Here is an 18,920-nt window from a genome sequence, read left to right as displayed (position 1 = left end):
GAAAACAAAGTAGTTTTCTCAGTAGCAATGGAGATGACATGTGTTTTCTTCAAAACCATACAGCACAGTAAACTGAAATTCTTTAATTAACCACATCCTTTCCCCTCCTTTTCTCTCTGCATAACACTTAAAACTTCTGAAATTACAATTCAGTCACTAGATGGGATGGTTTGAAACAAAACCTCTGTTTGGCTTATGCATGTCAGGCACTTTACCACAGCAAAGGATTTGCAAACTCCCAGGTTTTCATAATTGCACTTAAGTTCTGGTGACATCAATGCATAAATCAGAACCAAAATATATGACAGATCCCAACACATGAAATTGCTGTTTTTACAAGCAAGCATCTGAGAGTGTGATTTGGAAAATAGAAAAAAAATGTGAAGTGCCTTCCCCCAACCTGATACTTCCCTGCTTCAGGTTAGTCACTCTGGAACAAGCTCTTCCTTTTAAAGAAAAAAAATATATAATCAAACTGCAGATCTACATGCTAACTTGTGCACGTAATGAGTTGTAGTTGAGGCAAACTGATCTGCACAGGAACTGGGGATACATTTCTTTATACTAAAACCCAAATGTGCAGGATATACCTGTAATTCCGAAATGACATTCTGTTTCCTCAGATATTATAGGAAATTTGCAAAAAAACAGGAAGGAGGTTAATTAAACCTTCAAGAAACTCTACAATGACAAAAAACCTATTTTGTCTGAACAAAGTAAAATTTAATACTGAGAGTGTCCAACAACATAAACTGGTGTGTGAAAATGCTCCAGAAGGAGAGATTTGAGCCTTTTGGTTTTTGGCAAGTTCTCTGGAAAGGTTGTTTTATAAAACTGAGGCTCAGGTTATTGTGTTTCCCAAGCAGGAGAAACCTGCTGTGGTGTACTATGGGTAGCAGCATTAGCTTTTTGTAAGAAGAAAAGACTTGCAAGTCAGCTTCATCACCTTTGCTGTTACATTATGGATACAGACTACAGTTAATCTCAGGGTCAAAGTAGTAATTTAAAGTTATTTAAAAATGCTGCCTGATCCCAATTTCCCCCCCATGTTTTCAAGTGCCATGTGGGTATTTTGACACTTATGGTGTCCTTGTAGTGTCCATGAGGGTGTCATCGTGTCTAGTTTGTCCCCCAGTCTCATGGGACTGGAGAAGCCGCTTGGTGTAAAGCAGCCCACAAGATGGCTTACAGATGATGTTTCTTCAGCATTAGATGGTACTTGTTGCTGGTGTAACTGAAAAGAAAGCCAGTTTATATCTCAGTCCCTAGTGTGAAGTTTGGAGTAGTCCATAACCCTCCACTATTTAGGACAAGTCAGGCAGTAGAGGTATCTCAAGATCCAACCTTGAATCTTTCCTATTCGTTTGAAGGAAGAACCCAAGAAAATTCACTGGCTCAATGAAATTACTCAGTCGGCTTTGCCTGCATTTTTATATCATCTTCTATATCCTTCAGGGCATCAGCCATCAAGTTGCAAGCCTTCTTGTGCTTCTGCCAATGCTGCACTTGACACTGTCTGCAAAGGGTAAAGTGACAAACATGAAGGGTCAGAGAAAATACATACCCTTATTAGGTAGCTTGGGATTCAGAAGCACAAATCAGGTAAATGGAGTTTCCCTGACTATTTAACAGCTCGTTGTTCCACCTGGTGCTGCTGAACCTGCTGCAGGGGGGCTCCTTGAGTTCTCACACTTCTCTTCTTAGTTCCTTCATGGTCACCCAGTCAAGTTCAGGTGCAGCCTCTTGCCTTTCATATCACTCCTGGGCAGATCACTTCACTTTTGTAGAGTTTTGCTAAATGTGAATGCTAGGGTTAATGATTGTGTTTTTATATTGGATCGGATCCAGTGCAGTGTTTTCATGGGCAGAAGGATTTCCACATTCAAGCCTTGAGTTTCTTACCTCCCCCTTCCTACTGTAGCCTGAAATGCCACCCAACTGGCTACAGCAGGAGGGAGAAAATTATGCCTCACGGGAGCAAATCCTTCTGTCCACAGAAATGCTGTGCTGGACCCAAGCCACTCACTGTAAATGAGAACACTTCAGTTACAGCAAAACTCTGCAGAAGTGGAGTGCTGTACCAAAGAGTGATATTAAAGACAAAAGCTTATGAAAAGTCATATACTAATGTTTAACTCAAATAACTGATTACGTAACTATCTTACCTCTAGAGCACTTGCTGATCAGCGCTGTTTGTCAGTGTTCCATCAACTATGATCAATCTCAGCCAACAGCTTAAAGGCCTAGAAAAGTTTTTGATCTCTCTCACAGTGATTCCATACACATTTTCATTTATGAATAGGACCACATGGGAAATTCTGTGCTTCTGCCAATGTTCTTGTGCCCAATGTTAAGTAGAAAGTGTGTTATTCCTCATATATACCATTTCTCAGGCAGTGAAATATTTATTGCTATTTTTATATTGATAAAAAGTACAGTGTAATTAAAAATATTTCCATCTGAAATTGCTGTCATTTGTTCACTCACTTTCAATGAAGAATCCAGATGGTGGTGTTGGCAACATAGCGTCATTGGCAAATCTGTTGCATTTGTTGGTCATCTTTTATCCGGATCTAATCTGTAGCAATTTTTAAACTTAAAACATAATTCTGGTCTCAGCACGTCTACTATGGTCAATCAGGATGCCATCTATTTATGTTTCTCCTTTTTCTCTGCTTCCAATTTAATTGTTTCCTGTTTTCTCACAGCTGGCTGCACATTTCTCTAATTCCATTCTTATGTTGACATGTGTGATAAGTACTTCTTTTCACTTTGAAGCCAAAGCCACTACTCATTTAAATTTTGTAATACGGTTATAAGAATCAACAAAATAAAAATAATAAGCAATGACTTCAGCTGCAAAATGGAAAGAAGTGGTTAATCCCCATCCTAACAATAACTTGATAATTACTGATGTACACATGCCTGAGATAACAGGAAGTAAATAATTAAGTTGTAAAACAAAGGCGAAAAGGGGTAAATTGCAGGGAAAAGCAGAAGTACTGCACAGAAAACACGATGATGAATATTATTTATACAGTATGCTTCTATTTTGGTGTGTGGGCAAAACTCCCAGAGGAAATGAATTCCAATAAAAATACACGAGGAATAGTTGGGTGCATCTTAGCAGCAGTAATGTTAGTTACAGGTTTGTTTGAAGTAATATTCACATCCAATCAGCTATACCAGCTGGAGTTTGCATCAACTAAAAGCCAGTGAAGTGTCCTATAGTGTTAATGAGAAAGGCTTCAAATAAATGACCCAAATTATTACCAAGAGTGTACAAGATAACATCAGAGATTTGCTGTGTAAGGTGCACTGACCTTCTGCAGTACCATTCATTCCTACAACGGGAGCAACGTTTTGCTGCCTCAGAGCCACATACTGCACACTTGGGTTTGTCTGGGATGAGGGCTTCTATGACATCCAGGTTGTATGTCTGTGCCCACCTAATTTAAAACAATGTCAGGCTTTAGAAAGAGCCACAATATGAGACAATTCTATTAACTGCCCAATTTTTATCCTTTATCCTCTGATGGATGGAACTTCTACATCACATACTCAGAAACTGACAGCTAGTTAAGAAAACAAGCAGGTGCATCATTTCCCATAAATACTTTAAACAACTGTACACCGTATATGAAAGGCATCATGTCATAGAAAACATCTATTCTGTGGGCTGAGTGACCGATAACATACCACATTAGAAACTCTGGCAGCAAAAACCCAAATATAGTGGAGCCTTACCTGCAAGCCTGGCTTCTCAGCTCTTCCTCTGAAGGGCTAAACATATTGTTTACCTGATGCTTAGCAATAGCCTGCCATTTTCCAGAGTTTTCTTTGACAACATGATCCCAGATTACAGGAACCTGTCAGGACAGCAAAAAATGAAAGTTTCATCCTTCTAGTACCACAGAGCCCAATGTAGTAATAATACCTAGTGTAGCACAGGGACATTTGGATATGATAACCATCAACGTACTTCAGAAAAAAGAAGGGTATGTGTGTGTTTAAAATGTAAGAGAAAAAGCTATGAATATTTCTGTGCAAGAGAATTCTGAAAAAACGTAAAATAGCTTTCTTGACATTGGCAGTGTGGTACAGTGGTTACACTGTTATACTAGGATCTGGCAAACCGAGGTTTTGAATGCCTACTTTGCCATGGAAGCCTCTTGAGTAATTTTGAGCCAAGCATTTACTCTCAGCCTATCCCACCTTACAGGGTTGTTGTGAGGATAAAATGGAGGACAAAAAAAATGATGTAAGCTGTTTTGGGTCCCTATGAGGGGGAAAGACAAGGTATAAATGAATAAATAAATATCAGGCATGCCTGATATCAGAAAATCCTCAATCTGAATGCACCAAAGTGACAATTCAGTAACTCTTAAGATTGAGACAGATGCCAAGACATTTAGGCCCGAAAAAATGTCGCATGGTTTTAGAGTTTACTTAATTTTCCCAATTTCTCTGAAAAGAAACACCGAGGCATGGGCATCCAAATATGAGAGAAAATTCTGGCCCAGGGTAACTATGATCAGGCTCCAAAGAGAAAACTGCTGTTTCAAAACAGCTGCTACCCCTTTTGAGTAAAAATAGCTGCTTCCAGACTGAGAGCAAAGGTTTACTCTGTGGAGAGCAAGAAGTGGATTAAGTCTTTTCATCATTGCTTGGTATGGAGACAGCGGGTGAGTTCATAGCTTGCTGGGAAGCTTTCCTTGCCAGTGCATATATGGGATAACTGTAGCTTGTTCTCCACTTCAGGATGCTAATGTCTCAAGCCAGTTAATAGCCTAAACTAGCAGGAAAACAACAACACTAGAAATGACATTTTAGAGTTCACACACAAACAAAGCTGGTTCAACATTTCCGGTGCACTCTGCCAGCCTTTACATGATTTCTTCATTCTACATCTTGCTTCCAGATTGCTGGAGCGTTCACTATCTTTTGCCCCAATTAATGTGCCACCTTTCTTTATGGCTTCCTAAATGCTTGCCTGTCTGGATGGCCCAGGTTAGCCCAATCTGGTCAGATCTCAGAAGCTATGCAAGGTTGACTCTGGGTAGAGTTTGGCTGAGAGACCACCAAGGAAGTCCAGGATCGCTATGCGGAGGTGGGCAGTGGCAAACCACCTCTGAACATCTCTGGCCTTGAAAACCCTATGGGGTTGCCATTAATCAACTGCAACTTGACAGCACTTTGCACTACCACGTGTTTGCCTACAGAGAATAAGACTTGTATCTACTGACAAATAAAGAGATCCTTAACTACAGAACCTCTAGGCTCAAATCCTGTAATTCTGATTCTATTAAGAATTAATATCAGAATCAGAAACATTTAATGGCACTTTAGGAACTAATATTAATTGTATCTTTTAAACTAAAGATATATTTTATTTATACAAAACTGAATATATATTTCATTTATATAATGAGCTTTCATTGGCTATTATCAGCTTTATAAGAGTAATGGAATTTTTAGTTCTAAGCTACAGCAAAAGGTTGTGAAATGTCCCTTAACAGGGCATTCATTAATCTTGGAAGAACCCTTAACAGGGCATTCATTTATAAAGATGATGCATAGAGGAAGTCAGGGTACAAAACACAATGTTACTTTCTGCTCTTGCTTTGGGAAAACAAACTGGAATTCCTGGCCTTCATTGCCACAAACAACTTTCAGAATAAGTTCCTGATCAGCCACCAGGTTCTATTACTATATGTTCTCCTAAATACAGAACTTTGAGAATGGCTACTCTGAGGTCTTTGATGGAATATCCAATGGGGTTAACAGCAATGGCATAGCGGCAATGGGATGGGGGGGCACGACATGCTGGGTGTTGCCATGGCAGGGGTGTAGCCAAACCATGGAGGGGCCGTGGTGGGGCAGGCGGTGCAGGGTGTGCACGTGCCCTGGGCACAGTTCCCCCTTGCTCTGCCCCTGGTTAACAGACAGCTAGTGAATTTATTCAGAAATCTGTGTCAGTTAAGAGCAAAACAGAGATTCAAGTTTCTTATCGCATTATAAGAGTGGAAAGAAGCACTGTTTTTGTACTCTGACTTCTACATGTGTAATTCTTGCTAATGAATACCATTTTAAGACTTCTTCCATAAATATCCAAGCAAGTGATTTCTGTAGCTTGCAACTTATAGTTCCTCTAGTATCTGCTGAAATAATAGCAGATGAAAGTTCCTGTTATGATAATAAATTTAGTCTAAAATGAGCAGCTTGATTTTCTTAATAGGTTTTTCTATCAATATTTATACATCAACAGAAGAATAATTACCAGGATTTAATTCATAGCTGCCTTTAATATCTAGTTGATCTCAAGTTGTCATTAGACAAAAATGTAATTTTAAGTCATCAGACACTACAGGATGCCTTGAACATGTGAACCACTGTTGTTCCTGCCTGAAAATGAGGTCTTCTCTATACTATAAAACCATGAGCATGTCCAGTACTATACCCTCTCTCAACAAAATTAAAAACCACAATGTGAAATCAATCCGCAGCCCATTCCTGGACCTTTGTTTCAGTGGAAAGCTCTACTGTGGCCCAATTTCTGCTCAGTTCTGCACGCCCCCCCCCCCCCATCATGATTCTCTGGTTGGGTTTAAAAAGGTATTTTAAGCGCTGTTTCTGTCAAAACCTTTGTTCTGTGCATTATTAAGCTTGCCACTGTGATAAAAGAGCATTTTAGTGCATCTAAAATCTATTAGTAGAATGTACAGAAGAAAGGTTTTGACAGAAGCAGCACTTTAAATACTTTTTAAAACCCAACCAGAGAATCATGATGGGTATTGTGGAATTCTATCCCATTTAAAATGAAGTGGAACTAAGAAAAATGGAAGAACAAACTGGTTAAGAAAAGACCAAGTTAGATATACCTGCTCCAGTATGAGATCCTTCTTGGGTGGAACAGGATCTGTCACTGCTAGATGACTCAAAAATCTCTGCATCTCCAAAAGATTGGGGAACTGATCAATGACAATATCAGTCAGGAACGCACGAAGCTGAATCCACAGATATTAAGTATGGAGATATAAGCATTAAAAGTAGAAATGGCTCTATAGTTTCCATCTAAGATTTTGCAGCTTAAGCAAAACAATTTGAAATTAGTCAATATCCGCTGTTCAATAAACATCAATACAAGTAAAAGTTTATCACATTTGCAATAACAGGGAGAGTGCTATGGGAAGCTCTTAACCATTATTATTCTGTGAACATATGGGAGGGAAAGTATAATATGCTGCATGCTGGTGAATCAGTCAGTGGAGGGCCCTCCTACAAATCCAAAATGTTGCCTAATTATGTCAGCCTCTGAGCCATACCTGCATCTATGGAAATCTGTGTTACACCTTCACTCAATTGGTCAGTCTTAACCCTGACTTGGGGGGGGGGGGGGGGGAGGAGAAAAGCAGCTTTGCAGTTTATTCTATACATGATATTTCAATAAAATTAGCACTGGTTCCTCATTGTGTACAATATGTATTCTTTTCTTCCAAGGTATTTTTTTTAATGCAAAGCAGATTTGAAGCACTCACAGGGCAGTGCTTTGTGTCTATATTTCTCTCAGATACACATTCACCACTATTGTGATTTGTGTGAAAAATGTGGTTGTACAAATAGTGACATAGATATTTTTCCATGTATGGAAAATCTTCTGTTTCAAAATCTTTTTTTTTCAAAAAACTTTTAAAAATCTTGTTTTACAATTTAAAAAACCTCCCTGTATACCTGCTGTTTTAAAGTTTCTACAAGGCAGTAGGTGGTTAAGTTGATTAAAAATAATTAAACAGCAGAATAGCTATTTCTCTGCAGTGTATTGAACTTTCCTACATCAAGGCTATTCATCTCATCTCTCACAGATGGAGTGATTATTGCATTATTATTACTGAGAAGCCAGTTGTGGATATTGTGCTATGGCAAATCCCTAATATGCATGAAAGAATTTAAGCATTGAATAATCCAGTCCACATTTACCTGGGAGTATGTCCCCCTGCAGAGTTAACAACTGATTAATCATCATTTTTGCACTGTTTCCTCAGTTATGTATTTGCATATTACCAAATCCTCAACACAGATATCTTTGAGCTATCAAAGGAAGTATAAACTATCTTAATGTGTTATTAAAAACTATCATCCATTGCTGAAAAACACCATCTTCAACATTTTGCTTTACATTCTTTTCTATAAGGTAACACATGAGACCCAAGGAGCCAACACTCCCCCAAGAATGCCATTCACTCATCATCTCTCCAATTAAAGTGGCCTCACATGACTAAATGATTAACATTTTAATTGATTAATCTAATAATTATCCTAAATGGAGTTGTAATTTCACTGTGCTGCAGTGGCGGACTATCTGATCAAATGTTGTCCATTCCTAAACCTGGTTCCTGCTAAGTATTAAAACATAGATGTAACAAACATGGATATTCTATCTGCAAACTCTTCTGTCCTTTTACCTTTAGCAGCTGGCTTTTATTGAAGTTATCAAAGTTGTACTTGCGCTGGCATTCTGCGCTCAGGAGGAGGTTGTAGAGAGCAATCCACATTTGTCCATCCAACTTAGTCATCTTTATATGGTCTTCCGGGGGCACCACGTACCATGCCCCATTCTCAAATTTCTTTAGCTTCCCTGAGGAAAACAATATATAAAATAGCAAGAGAAATCATTGTGTCAGGATTAGTAAAATGGCTGACAGAAACAAAATGGATGAATGTAGGTTCAGTTTCTCAGACGAGCAGAAAGCATGCTTGCTTATCTATGCACTAGGGTTGTAACCTTACGAATTGAACCATACTTTTAAATATTCCTACTGCAGCAGGAGAGATGGCAGCCATGGCTTCTCTGTCTTTGTCTGCAAACACACACACACCGGCCTGTTATTGATCTGTGCCACAACAACTGTGTTCAGGATTCCAGGTACCAAAAAGCAGTTCCAAAAGAATAGTGGGTGACAGGATTAGGGAGAGAAGGGGTAGGAAGAGCATCACCTGTCACTTCTCCTATTGCAGTGGAAGTGTCTGATGTCCAAGTTAAGAGGTGGAAACCCTAGGGAGGAGGTATATTACCCTGTTTTTGGAGTGACTGAGAGGGCTATCTGGTCACAGGTCCTTATTCACAAGGTACACTTGTAAACGGGCACTCCAGTTTGTCACATATGCTCCCTTATCTTTACATGAGTATTCTTTAAAGAAATAAAGAACAGAAGAACAAAAAGCAACAGAGAATAAGATGTAGCAAGGGACAAGTCAAAACGAAACAAGAGTTTGATTTATATCCTGCTTTTCCCAACTTTAAGGAATCTCAAAGTGGTTTACAAACTCCTTCCCTTCCTCTCCCGACAACAGATACCTTGTGGGGGGGGGGGGGGGGGGCTGAGAGCGAGTTCCAAGATAACTGTACATAGCCCAAGGTCACGCAGCAGACTTCATGTGTAGGAGTGGGCAATCAAACCTGGTTCTCCATATTAGAGTCTATCACTCTTAACCACTATACCATACTGGCTCTCAAAGAAATATGAAAAATGAACGTGATAAGGACAGGCTTAAATTATCACAGACATAAAAAAAACATAAGAAGTGGACTGCTAATAAGGAACAAATGGTAACAGGATGTGGAGTGAGGTACAGATTGTACATCTTGAGCCATGTACATTGGAAGGTGTGGGAAGATCAGCTAAAAAGGCACATATTGGGCATGGGGATGGCCATTTAATATGTGCCGACAAAGTCCAGAAATATAAAAAGAAACTTAGGTTAGTCCATCCTGATATCTGAAGTTCAGCCCCAAAACAACAGGGAAGCCAACCATCTTTAAAGCAAACCAAGGCCCCTTCCGCACACGCAAAATAATGCATTTTCAAACCACTTTCACAACTGTTTGCAAGTGGATTTTGCCATTCCGCACAGCTTCAAAGAGCACTGAAAGCAGTTTGAAAGTGCATTATTCTGCATGTGCGGAATGAGCCCAAGAAAAGATATAAAGAAGAACCTCAGTTTGCTTAAATCCATCTCAGCCCCCCCTACAGCTAAACAAAGAAACTGGACCAGATGAGACAGTTTTCACGGGCTCATCTAGATGTTGGAAACCCTTATTCTCTCTTGACTGGGCAGTCTCTTAATCCATCATACACACCTTCCTCATAGCAGCTCCATGGACAATGTTCTACCAGTTGAACCAAAAGACATGGAAAGTTGTGGGTATTCAGCATTCTTGTCACTGCACTCACCGGCAAACTAACAAAGAGTATTGCAAAAAAAAAAGGGGGGGGGGAATATATTGAAGACACTGTTTTTATGCAATATAGCAACTAAAGCAATTTTTCAAGGCTTACAATACACAATGCAAAAATGCAAGTGAAAAAAAAATTAAGACCTTGGTTGCAGCCATGCTAGGATCCTCACAATCTGTCACCAAAAAGGGAAGAATCTTTACCAGTGAAACCTTTACTGTAAAACAACCATATTTCCATATTCAGTGTACCAGAACATGTACACTCAAATTCTTCAGTGGGTCTAATAAAAAAATATGGAAATAACCCTTTTTCAGATTATAGTACTATCAAGATTTTTTTTTAGTAATTGTGTTAATATCAATATAAAGATTCATCTCCTAGTCATACACTAACCAGAAATGTTGCCTCAAAAACCCTTAGGACTAGCAACTTAAAAGAACATATTTTTTTCTCTAAGTGCTCACTTTTTTTTTTAACGTGCATACTCAACATACCTCTCTATCTGATCCGTGATGAAACGGAGCACAGACAAGGCTTTCAATGAGATATCGAACTCCATCGTTTCTGCTTGCTTCTTTAACTCCTGAAAGGAAAAAATTGCCAAACGACGCTAGGTTTGATTTTTCAGATGTACTGCTAAAGCACAAGCGCCCCCGTCGTCAAGGGCTTGCAACAAAATCTCAGTCTTCTAAAGTTGGTTATCTCAAGGCCAAAGTAAATGACAAATATAGCTATGTGAACATGTCCTATCTCTAATAATCAGAAAGTGAAACAAGTGAAGGGACACAAATAAATAGATCCACGTAGGTTGCCAATACAGTGTCATTCATGTTCTCAAATGGTCCAGTCACTCATTACAAAAAAAGGAAACATACAGTTAGTACTGAATTATATATCTTTTTAGAGATCCAGATGCTAAGTCTTGAAAAGGCATGGCAAATGCTTCTCCATGTAAAAGAGAAAGTAGGCCAGATAATATAATTTCTTTTTCCCTAGCTCACAGCAATGCTAGACAGTAAAACATGAATGATCAGACTGTGCCATAACACAGAATGTACAAGTATTAATGTATTTATTTTATTTACATCCTTTATATGGCGTTTGTCTCCACAATGGGGACCCAAAGCAGTTTACACAATTCTTTTATCTTCCATTGTTTCCTTACAACAACCCTGTGAGGTGGGTTAGGCTGAGAGTGTGTGACTAGCCCAAAATCACCCAACAGGCATCCACGGCAGAGCTGGAATTTAACTTGGGTCTCCTAGATTCTAGTCCAACCACTATACCACGCTAGCTTTACAAGCTATGATAACGCTAGAAAAATAGCTATGGATAAAGTCAGTTGGAGCTTAGCTAGAGGTTGACCAAATTTAATTGCTTCAAGGAAGAGAGTTTCGCAGACAGGTAACTTAGAACAGTTTGCTCACTTGGACCCAGGCACAAGGTTGACAAGAGATGCCCTGGGCAGATGAAACTCTTTCTGAAAAACATCTGGATCTCTCTGAGGGCTTTTTCTCTTCTGGCTATGAAAAATGAGTAGAAGTGTGGAGAAAATTACAGATGGCCCGTGCATTGTGGAGGCTAACATTGAGTTCTCTGGATCTCTGCAGATAGATTTTTGAGGCTCAGACCTCGCCCCGCCCCCACAATATTTCATGAAGCTCAGAAGGCTGCAGTGGGAGGGAGAGGGTTGAGGAGAGAAAGTTCTGTTTTGCCAAGTTTACTCCACCCACAGTACTTTGGATCCAAGTGAATATATCTATGTAAAAGAGCACTATTCAGATTTTCCACCTTGGCTGTTAAAAAGTCTTGGGCTAGCCAAGACGTTTTTTTTTTTAATATTCAAAAAAAGGTCAGCTGGAAGTGGAAACCTATAGCACCTGCATTGATGAAGAATTCTGAAGAACCTCAGGATGAAGCTTCTTCTCATTTGAAATCTTGCCACAAGCACTTTGAGCTGCTAGGAGGGTTAACTTCCGATGGCTGTAATCTATCAAGTCCAGAATAGTATCCTCTGCTGATTCACAGATTTCCTGTACAATAAAAATGCTGTATTTTGCAGAAGGAATATAAACCATTTTCCAAAAGGGAGGGAGGCACATCACAACTTAAGGTCACGCCCCAGAAAATACGTCAGGTTCCTCTAAAATGCTGTCACCATGCAAAGAACCCACCGTTTATCTGCAGCAATCTAAGCTATTGTTTTGGGTCATGTACACAGTCTAAGGATGTCACTTACTTTGTGAAAAAACACTGTCTCCAAGAGATTAATAATAGAAGCTTCATGATGCAACTGAGGAAGAAAGAACACAATAAAGCATAATGGATTATATGAATGTAGTTTGACAGAGTCACTGCCACTGCCAGAAAGGATACAGCAAGAATCAACAGCATTCTGTTGTTGTGTCATGTTACTGATGTAAAGTAACATGTGGGATACGCATGAAAGCATGATTTTGTCATGATCAGAGCAGAGAATTACAAGCTGGAATCATCAATTGATTTTCTATATTCAAAATAAGAGACTCTTTCACTTGCACCCAAATGACATGCAGTCTCCGGACAAACCCCTTGATCAGACAGTACAAAAGCTTAACAAAAAAAAACCTGATCTCACAAAAACCCATTCCCCCAGCAAATGGAAAAAAGACTTATACTACATACATTCCCTTCTTAGTGACAACTCTACAACACACACAACAAAATCAGACCCAGGCAGTTGGCGAAGCGGAAACAATGTTTTTCAACACCATCTTACAGGGAATTTCTTGCAATACATCAAGCTTGGTTCTGATCTAACTCTGAATCAGTGCTGAAGGAGGTAGGGTTTGTTTGCTCAATCCTCCTTTCCTCCCCATTGTGCCCTATGAGTTGTTTCAAGGATTGTGGTAAACCAAATATCCAGGCAAGCAAACTGTGGCTTGCGCTTGATTTACAAACCATAGCTGTTATTTATTTATTTATTTATTATATTTGAATCCCACCTTTCCCCAAGGGGCTCAGGACGGCAACAACATGATAAAAACAAACATAACATAATAAATAAATATAAATATAAAACCATTAATACATTATTAAAATACCTAGTTTCAGATGGCAACTTACTGAACCCAATATGTTTTCCCCTACCCCTACCCCGGGAGGCCAAAAAAGATGTTAGATGTTCTCCCGGCTGGCCATCAAGAAAAGCCTGGTGGAACAGCTCCATCTTACAGGCCCTGCGGAAACTACTCAAATCCCGCAGGTCCCTAATCTCAATTGGGAGCATGTTCCACCAGGTAGGGGCCAGGACCGAAAAGGCCCTGGCCCTTGTCGAGGCCAGCTGGATAGATTTCGGGCCAGGGATTTCCAGAAGGTTCCCCTCCGAAGAATGGAGGGGCCTACTTGGGCAATATGGGGAGAGGCGGTCCCTGAGGTATGTGGGTTCAGGACCGCTCACAGCCTTAAAGGTCAAAACCAATACCTTGACGATAACCCGGTACTCGATAGGCAGCCAATGGAGATGGAATAGGATGGGTGTTACATGGTCCCTACTCGAGGGTCTAACCAGGAGCCTTGCGGCCGCATGCCAAAACAAATTTCAATTTCTGGATTAGGTTCAAGGGCAGGCCCATGTAAAGCGAGTTACAATAATCTAATCTGGAGGTGACCATTGTATGGATCACTGTGGCTAGATCAGAATGGGAGAAATAGGGAGCCCACTGTCTTGCCTTATTAGTGGTGTGCTCCCAGTTTGAAGCAGTGGTTTACAGGATAAGTGCAAATGAGTTTTGTGATGCATAAGAGGAGGAGTGATTTCACCAAGTCCTAATGTAGTATAGTGCAAGTTAAATTTGCACCCTTTTCCATACTTACCACTAAGTATATGGGAAAGGTACTTTTTGGCATGAAATCCTTCAGCCTGCATAGTATTGGGAAGATCTTCTGCTTCCAGATCTCCACAGTAATTAATTCCTCAACAAGAGTTGGTATCTAGATAGATAAATTATTTGGGATAAATTTTCCTATAACACATTCACACAGTTAAATATTTCCAGGTGAAAGGCTCTTTCTTATTTTTGTCACACTTATATTCACATGGAGGGCATGACATATTTATTTGAAAAGCACATGCTTGTCTGTAAGGTATATAATGCATCTCTAGTTCTCTGTCATTCAGGTCTTATAATCTGATCTTAAGCATGTTTACTTGTAAATAAATCTTATTGACTGCACTGGAGTTCCCCCACCCCACCCCAAAGGTAGATACATAGGACTGTAGCTTTAGTGTGCAAACTCAAAGTTATTAACAAAGACTAGCCAGCACCTTACCTCTAACTATCATTGATGTAAAACAAAATCTTGTGCCATCTGGAAGACTAAGATCTATAATAACATACAATTTCAAGAACTATAGTTGGGGCTCAATTTGACTGAGGAGCACAACACAAAGGGGAGGAGGGTCTTCAAACCTTCCTTGGAGCAGCAGTGGCATAGTGGTTAAGAGCAGGTGCATTCTAATCTGGAGTAACTGGGTTTGATTCCCCACTCTGCCGCTTGAGCGGTAGAGGCTTATCTGGGGAATTCAGATTAGCCTGTGCACTCCCACACACGCCAACTGGGTGACCTTGGGCTTTTCGGAGCACTCTCAGCCCCACCTACCTCACAGGGTGTTTGTTGTGAGGGAGGAAGGGCAAGAAGATTGTAAGCCCCTTTGAGTCTCCTACAGGAAAGAAAGAGAGAATATAAATCCAAACTCCTCTTCTTCTTCTTCCTTCCCATGCCACTTTCCCAAGTTGAAATGGCAATTGGGAAGCCACATTTGCTCTATAGGGAGACTCCATGTGCACTGAATATAAAATAAAACATTGTTCAATGTAACACAGTATCCACCATATTCCAAATAATTTGCCTGCTGGGCCATATATGAGTACAATATTACCTTGTTATAGTTTACCAAAAGCTCAATTAGGAGTTGTTCATGCCCTGCAGAAGCACTCAGCAGGGCTTGCATGTTCAGCTTCTCAATATATTCATGCTGACGAAACCACCTAGGAAGGAAGATGAGGGAACTTAGTACATGGATCCTACCTAGTGTCCCCTCTCTTCTCCTTGCCACAGATTGTGTACATTACCATCTTGTTCTGCTATGGTCTCTTTCCCCCATCTATTCCATTCATACACTGCTGAATGGGACTACACTTTTCAAAATTACCTGATTGTGAGCAATATGCCTAATCTGAAAACTGAGTTACTGCTGCCCAATGATCATTCTTTGTGAAGAATGCATTCAGGAAGGATTGACAGATGTCATTCGAATGACATCTAACAACCTTCTCCCCTGGTCTGGGGAGGTAGCAGTCATATCTTGTGAGTTTATTAATTTTAGAACATTTACATCCTACTTTTCTATCAATCAGTTTTTGTTTTCAAGGTGGTGGTGTATTTTTAAACTGGGAAGCAGGATCAAAAAGAGCTGAGTTTAGCTGAACTGGAAGCAGCTGGATGATCAACATGGCAGCTCTCTTTGAGTAAGGCCAAGTATTAGTGGTTGTGCTGGCTGCTGCTGGAGTCCATTGCTTTCAATATGCAGAGTAGGGATTTGAAACCGGCTCTCACAGATAGATCCTAATCTAACCACTACACCACTCAGCTTTCCCTTCTTCCCTCCCCTTAGTAGCCTTTCCTTGGAAAAGCCTGACCAAGTGTCAAAAGTTAAGTGGAGGCAAGTTGCTCAGCTGAGCTGTGTGGTGGTCAATGCTGGAAACAGCTAAGTCACAAAAGTTGTGCGGAGGCTGACACTGGGCCAGGGTGAGTTGCGTGCCATCAAAACACCCAGTAGCTACCACTACACATGGATGAGTTGCATAAATTTTAAGGTAGCACTTTCATGCTTGGTGAATGCTGCAGGTCTTGGTCCTGATAAGAGAGCAGGGATGGAGGGCAAAATAAACCTGACAAAAAACAATATTTGAAATAATGTTGGCAGTACTGCTGTAACTGCCTAGCAACTGATGCTGAGATCATCCATTTGTTAAAGATACAGGCTTTGTTTTTATTTTTGGAGGGTGGGTTGAAGGCTGACAGTACAGTTCTTGCTGCCTAGCACCAGTCACTAAGGGCATTAATTTCTTAAAGCTAGAAGCACTGGTTCTATTGGGGGATTTTGACTCCCAAATATATACGTTATAGGTTTATCAGCAAAGTTGCAGGATTTTCAATGTTTGTAAAAAAGTCTTGTCCATTTATAACTCCAGGCTTTAGATTTACATATACACAGATTTGATCATGCTGAGAATTAGATATATTGATGACTGACAGGTCCACACACTAAAACTCTGCTAATAAACACAATAATATCAAAAGCCTACATATATTCACCAATCATATTGCAAACTATACCAACAATTTTCAGTAAACACTTTCTGAAATAAAAGAAGCTTTACAGGCCCTTGTAAAACCTAATATGGAAGCAGTATGCCACAAGGCCTCTGTAAGGCAATTCCGTAGTGATGGTACAACAACCGAAAGGACCCAATTCCTAGCAGAGGCTGACTGAACTTGCCATAAAGTAGGCAGAATCAGATCTGGAAACAGATCTGAGAAGATGTTTGTGTTCATACCAGTTTCCCCTGCTGCTCTACCATTTACATCGGTCCCCTCAAACAACAATTTTCAAATTGTTGTTTTTCAGATGTTTTCTGTTCCTGGTTCTAACCTTCAGTTGTTTACAGAAACAAAGAGGGTTCTTCCCCCACCCTCAAGACACAAGTGTTAAACACTCTTATTGTGAATTAGATGTTTCCTTAATATCCTTTAGTCACATACTCTTCTCCAGTCTGCTAAAGATGCAAACTTGCCGCTATATTTTCAATATATAATGCTTCTGGGTAAAGCATGGGTCTGGGTTACATTCCCTTCCCGACAGGGCTGCAATGCCTTTTATCCACTCTCACCTGGGTGCCTGCATAACAGGGAGGTGGATTTAATACATACCCAGTCAGGTAGAAATTCAACAGGAAAAGCTCAGCACAGTCAACCTGAACTGCTGGATTTCTACCTGCCAAGCAGAAATCCTGTTCAAGAGAAACCTTGCCAGAAAGAGAACAAGGCACCCATAAGGACTGACAAGGGCGGGCTGCTCTTGATTAACAAGGCAAAAAACAAGCTCTCTGCCTCGGTCCTTTCCGCTGATGCACCATTGCAGTGCAGCGGCCTGTGCCGAGCCCTTTCTTCCCCCACGATTCCTTGGCTCTCCTCATACCCATGATCTCCGATATCCCGTAACGGGAAGCTTTTTAACTCCCGCACCAAAACTTCAGCTTCCCCAGGCAGCAAGACGGCAAGCGGCTCCTCCATGGCGGCTTGGAGAGTGACTGTCACCATGGAAACGAGACCCGGCTGTTGCTGTGGCAACCGCAACTGCGCCCTCTGGCGGCAAGTGACTGCAAGGCAGCCTCACAGCGAAGAGCAAACATCCTCGCTCCGCCCAGGATGGGACGGAACGGATGTGAGCCTCCTCCCCAGCATGCAGGAAAAGGAGCAGATGCAGAAGAAATAGATAAACCGGTTTAGAGATTTAATCCAGTCAGATAGGGGCCATCTGGCAGTCGGCACTGAAGACCACTGTCCTTAACAGGAATCCCCTCTAATCTTGGATGTAAGGACGGCTGTAGTTACTCAAGGTGGCCGGATGCACTTTCAATTCTTGGAGGAGTTAGTGCTGTGTTCAGCCCTGGGCTGGTTACATCCTAATAAAACCAATCGATTTCGAAAGGTGTGTTGAATCTACTACACACTGTTTGTCTACTAAAAATATCACCACTTACTCCCAAGCATTTGGTCTGAGTTTAAAAACAATGTCCTACTCAGGGACGTAGGTACAGATTTTTTATTGGGGGGGGGGGTGTCCGGGGGTGGGGCCACACCCCCACCTGCTCCTAGGGCATGGGCACGCCTCCCCAAGCCCTGCCCCTGGCCTAGCGCTTATAAAAGCAGCTCTCTGAGGCCGGGGATGGCAGACTTCCCTGCCCTGCCCTGCCCTCCCAGCTGGCAGCCAGCAGTTCCTTCTGCCTTCCCCTCTGGGCAGAGGCATAGAGGGGAAAATGGAGCCCGGTGCAAAATCTGAGCCCTTCTGCCTTCCCCGCCTGGCAGCCACTGTGATGCTGGAATCCACCCCCAAACAGCATCACTTTCAGTGGTGTTTAAACGAGCCCAAATTCTCCTTTTAAATCCACCTTAAAGGGAGAATCTGGGATCCCTAGTTAAACAACATTGAAAGTGATGCTGTTTTGGGGTGGATTATCCCCCACCCTGAAACAGCATCACTTTCAATGTGGCGTAGTCGTTAAGAGCAGATGCATTCTAATCTGGAGGAACCAGGTTTGATTCCCTGCTCTGCCACTTGAGCTGTGGAGGCTTATCTGGGGAATTCAGATTAGCCTGTGCACTCCCACACACGCCAGCTGGGTGACCTTGGGCTAGTCACAGCTTTTCGGAGCTCTCTCAGCCCCACCCACCTCACAGGGTGTTTGTTGTGAGGGAGGAAGGGCAAGGAGATTGTAAGCTCCTTTTAGTCTCCTACAGGAGAGAAAGGGGGGATATAAATCCAAACTCCTCCTCCTCCTTCTTTTCTTCTTCTGCTTCTTCTTCTTCTTCTTCTTCTTCTTCTTCTTCTTCTGCTTCTGCTGCTTCTTCTTCTGC

The 18,920-nt window shown here is 41.1% G+C and overlaps 1 protein-coding gene across 3 annotated transcripts; it reads right to left on the bottom strand.

Moving 5' to 3' along the window:
- Nucleotides 1–68: 68 nt before the first annotated feature.
- Nucleotides 69–17,587, bottom strand: ZMYND10 (zinc finger MYND-type containing 10). 3 transcript variants are annotated; one of them, XM_048492113.1, is made up of 12 exons: nt 17,482–17,587; nt 15,160–15,268; nt 14,094–14,210; nt 12,478–12,531; nt 12,119–12,271; nt 10,733–10,821; nt 10,139–10,239; nt 8,463–8,635; nt 6,882–7,007; nt 3,748–3,869; nt 3,324–3,449; nt 69–1,516 (listed from the first exon to the last, which is right to left on the bottom strand). In XM_048492113.1, exons 1-12 carry the CDS (start codon nt 17,574–17,576, stop codon nt 1,405–1,407), a joined length of 1,377 nt encoding a protein of 458 aa, XP_048348070.1. In that variant the 5' UTR covers nt 17,577–17,587; the 3' UTR covers nt 69–1,404. The 3 variants fall into 3 exon arrangements, with proteins under 3 accessions (XP_048348070.1, XP_048348072.1, XP_048348071.1); XM_048492114.1 differs by lacking the exon at nt 69–1,516 and adding an exon at nt 1,565–2,578; XM_048492115.1 differs by lacking the exon at nt 12,119–12,271.
- Nucleotides 17,588–18,920: the final 1,333 nt, after the last annotated feature.

The sequence above is a fragment of the Sphaerodactylus townsendi genome, linkage group LG03 (assembly GCF_021028975.2).
Source record: "Sphaerodactylus townsendi isolate TG3544 linkage group LG03, MPM_Stown_v2.3, whole genome shotgun sequence".
NCBI classification, from domain to species: domain Eukaryota; kingdom Metazoa; phylum Chordata; class Lepidosauria; order Squamata; family Sphaerodactylidae; genus Sphaerodactylus; species Sphaerodactylus townsendi.
The sequence above is the reverse complement of the archived record's forward strand: the minus strand, read 5'-3'. Positions and strand labels throughout refer to the sequence as shown.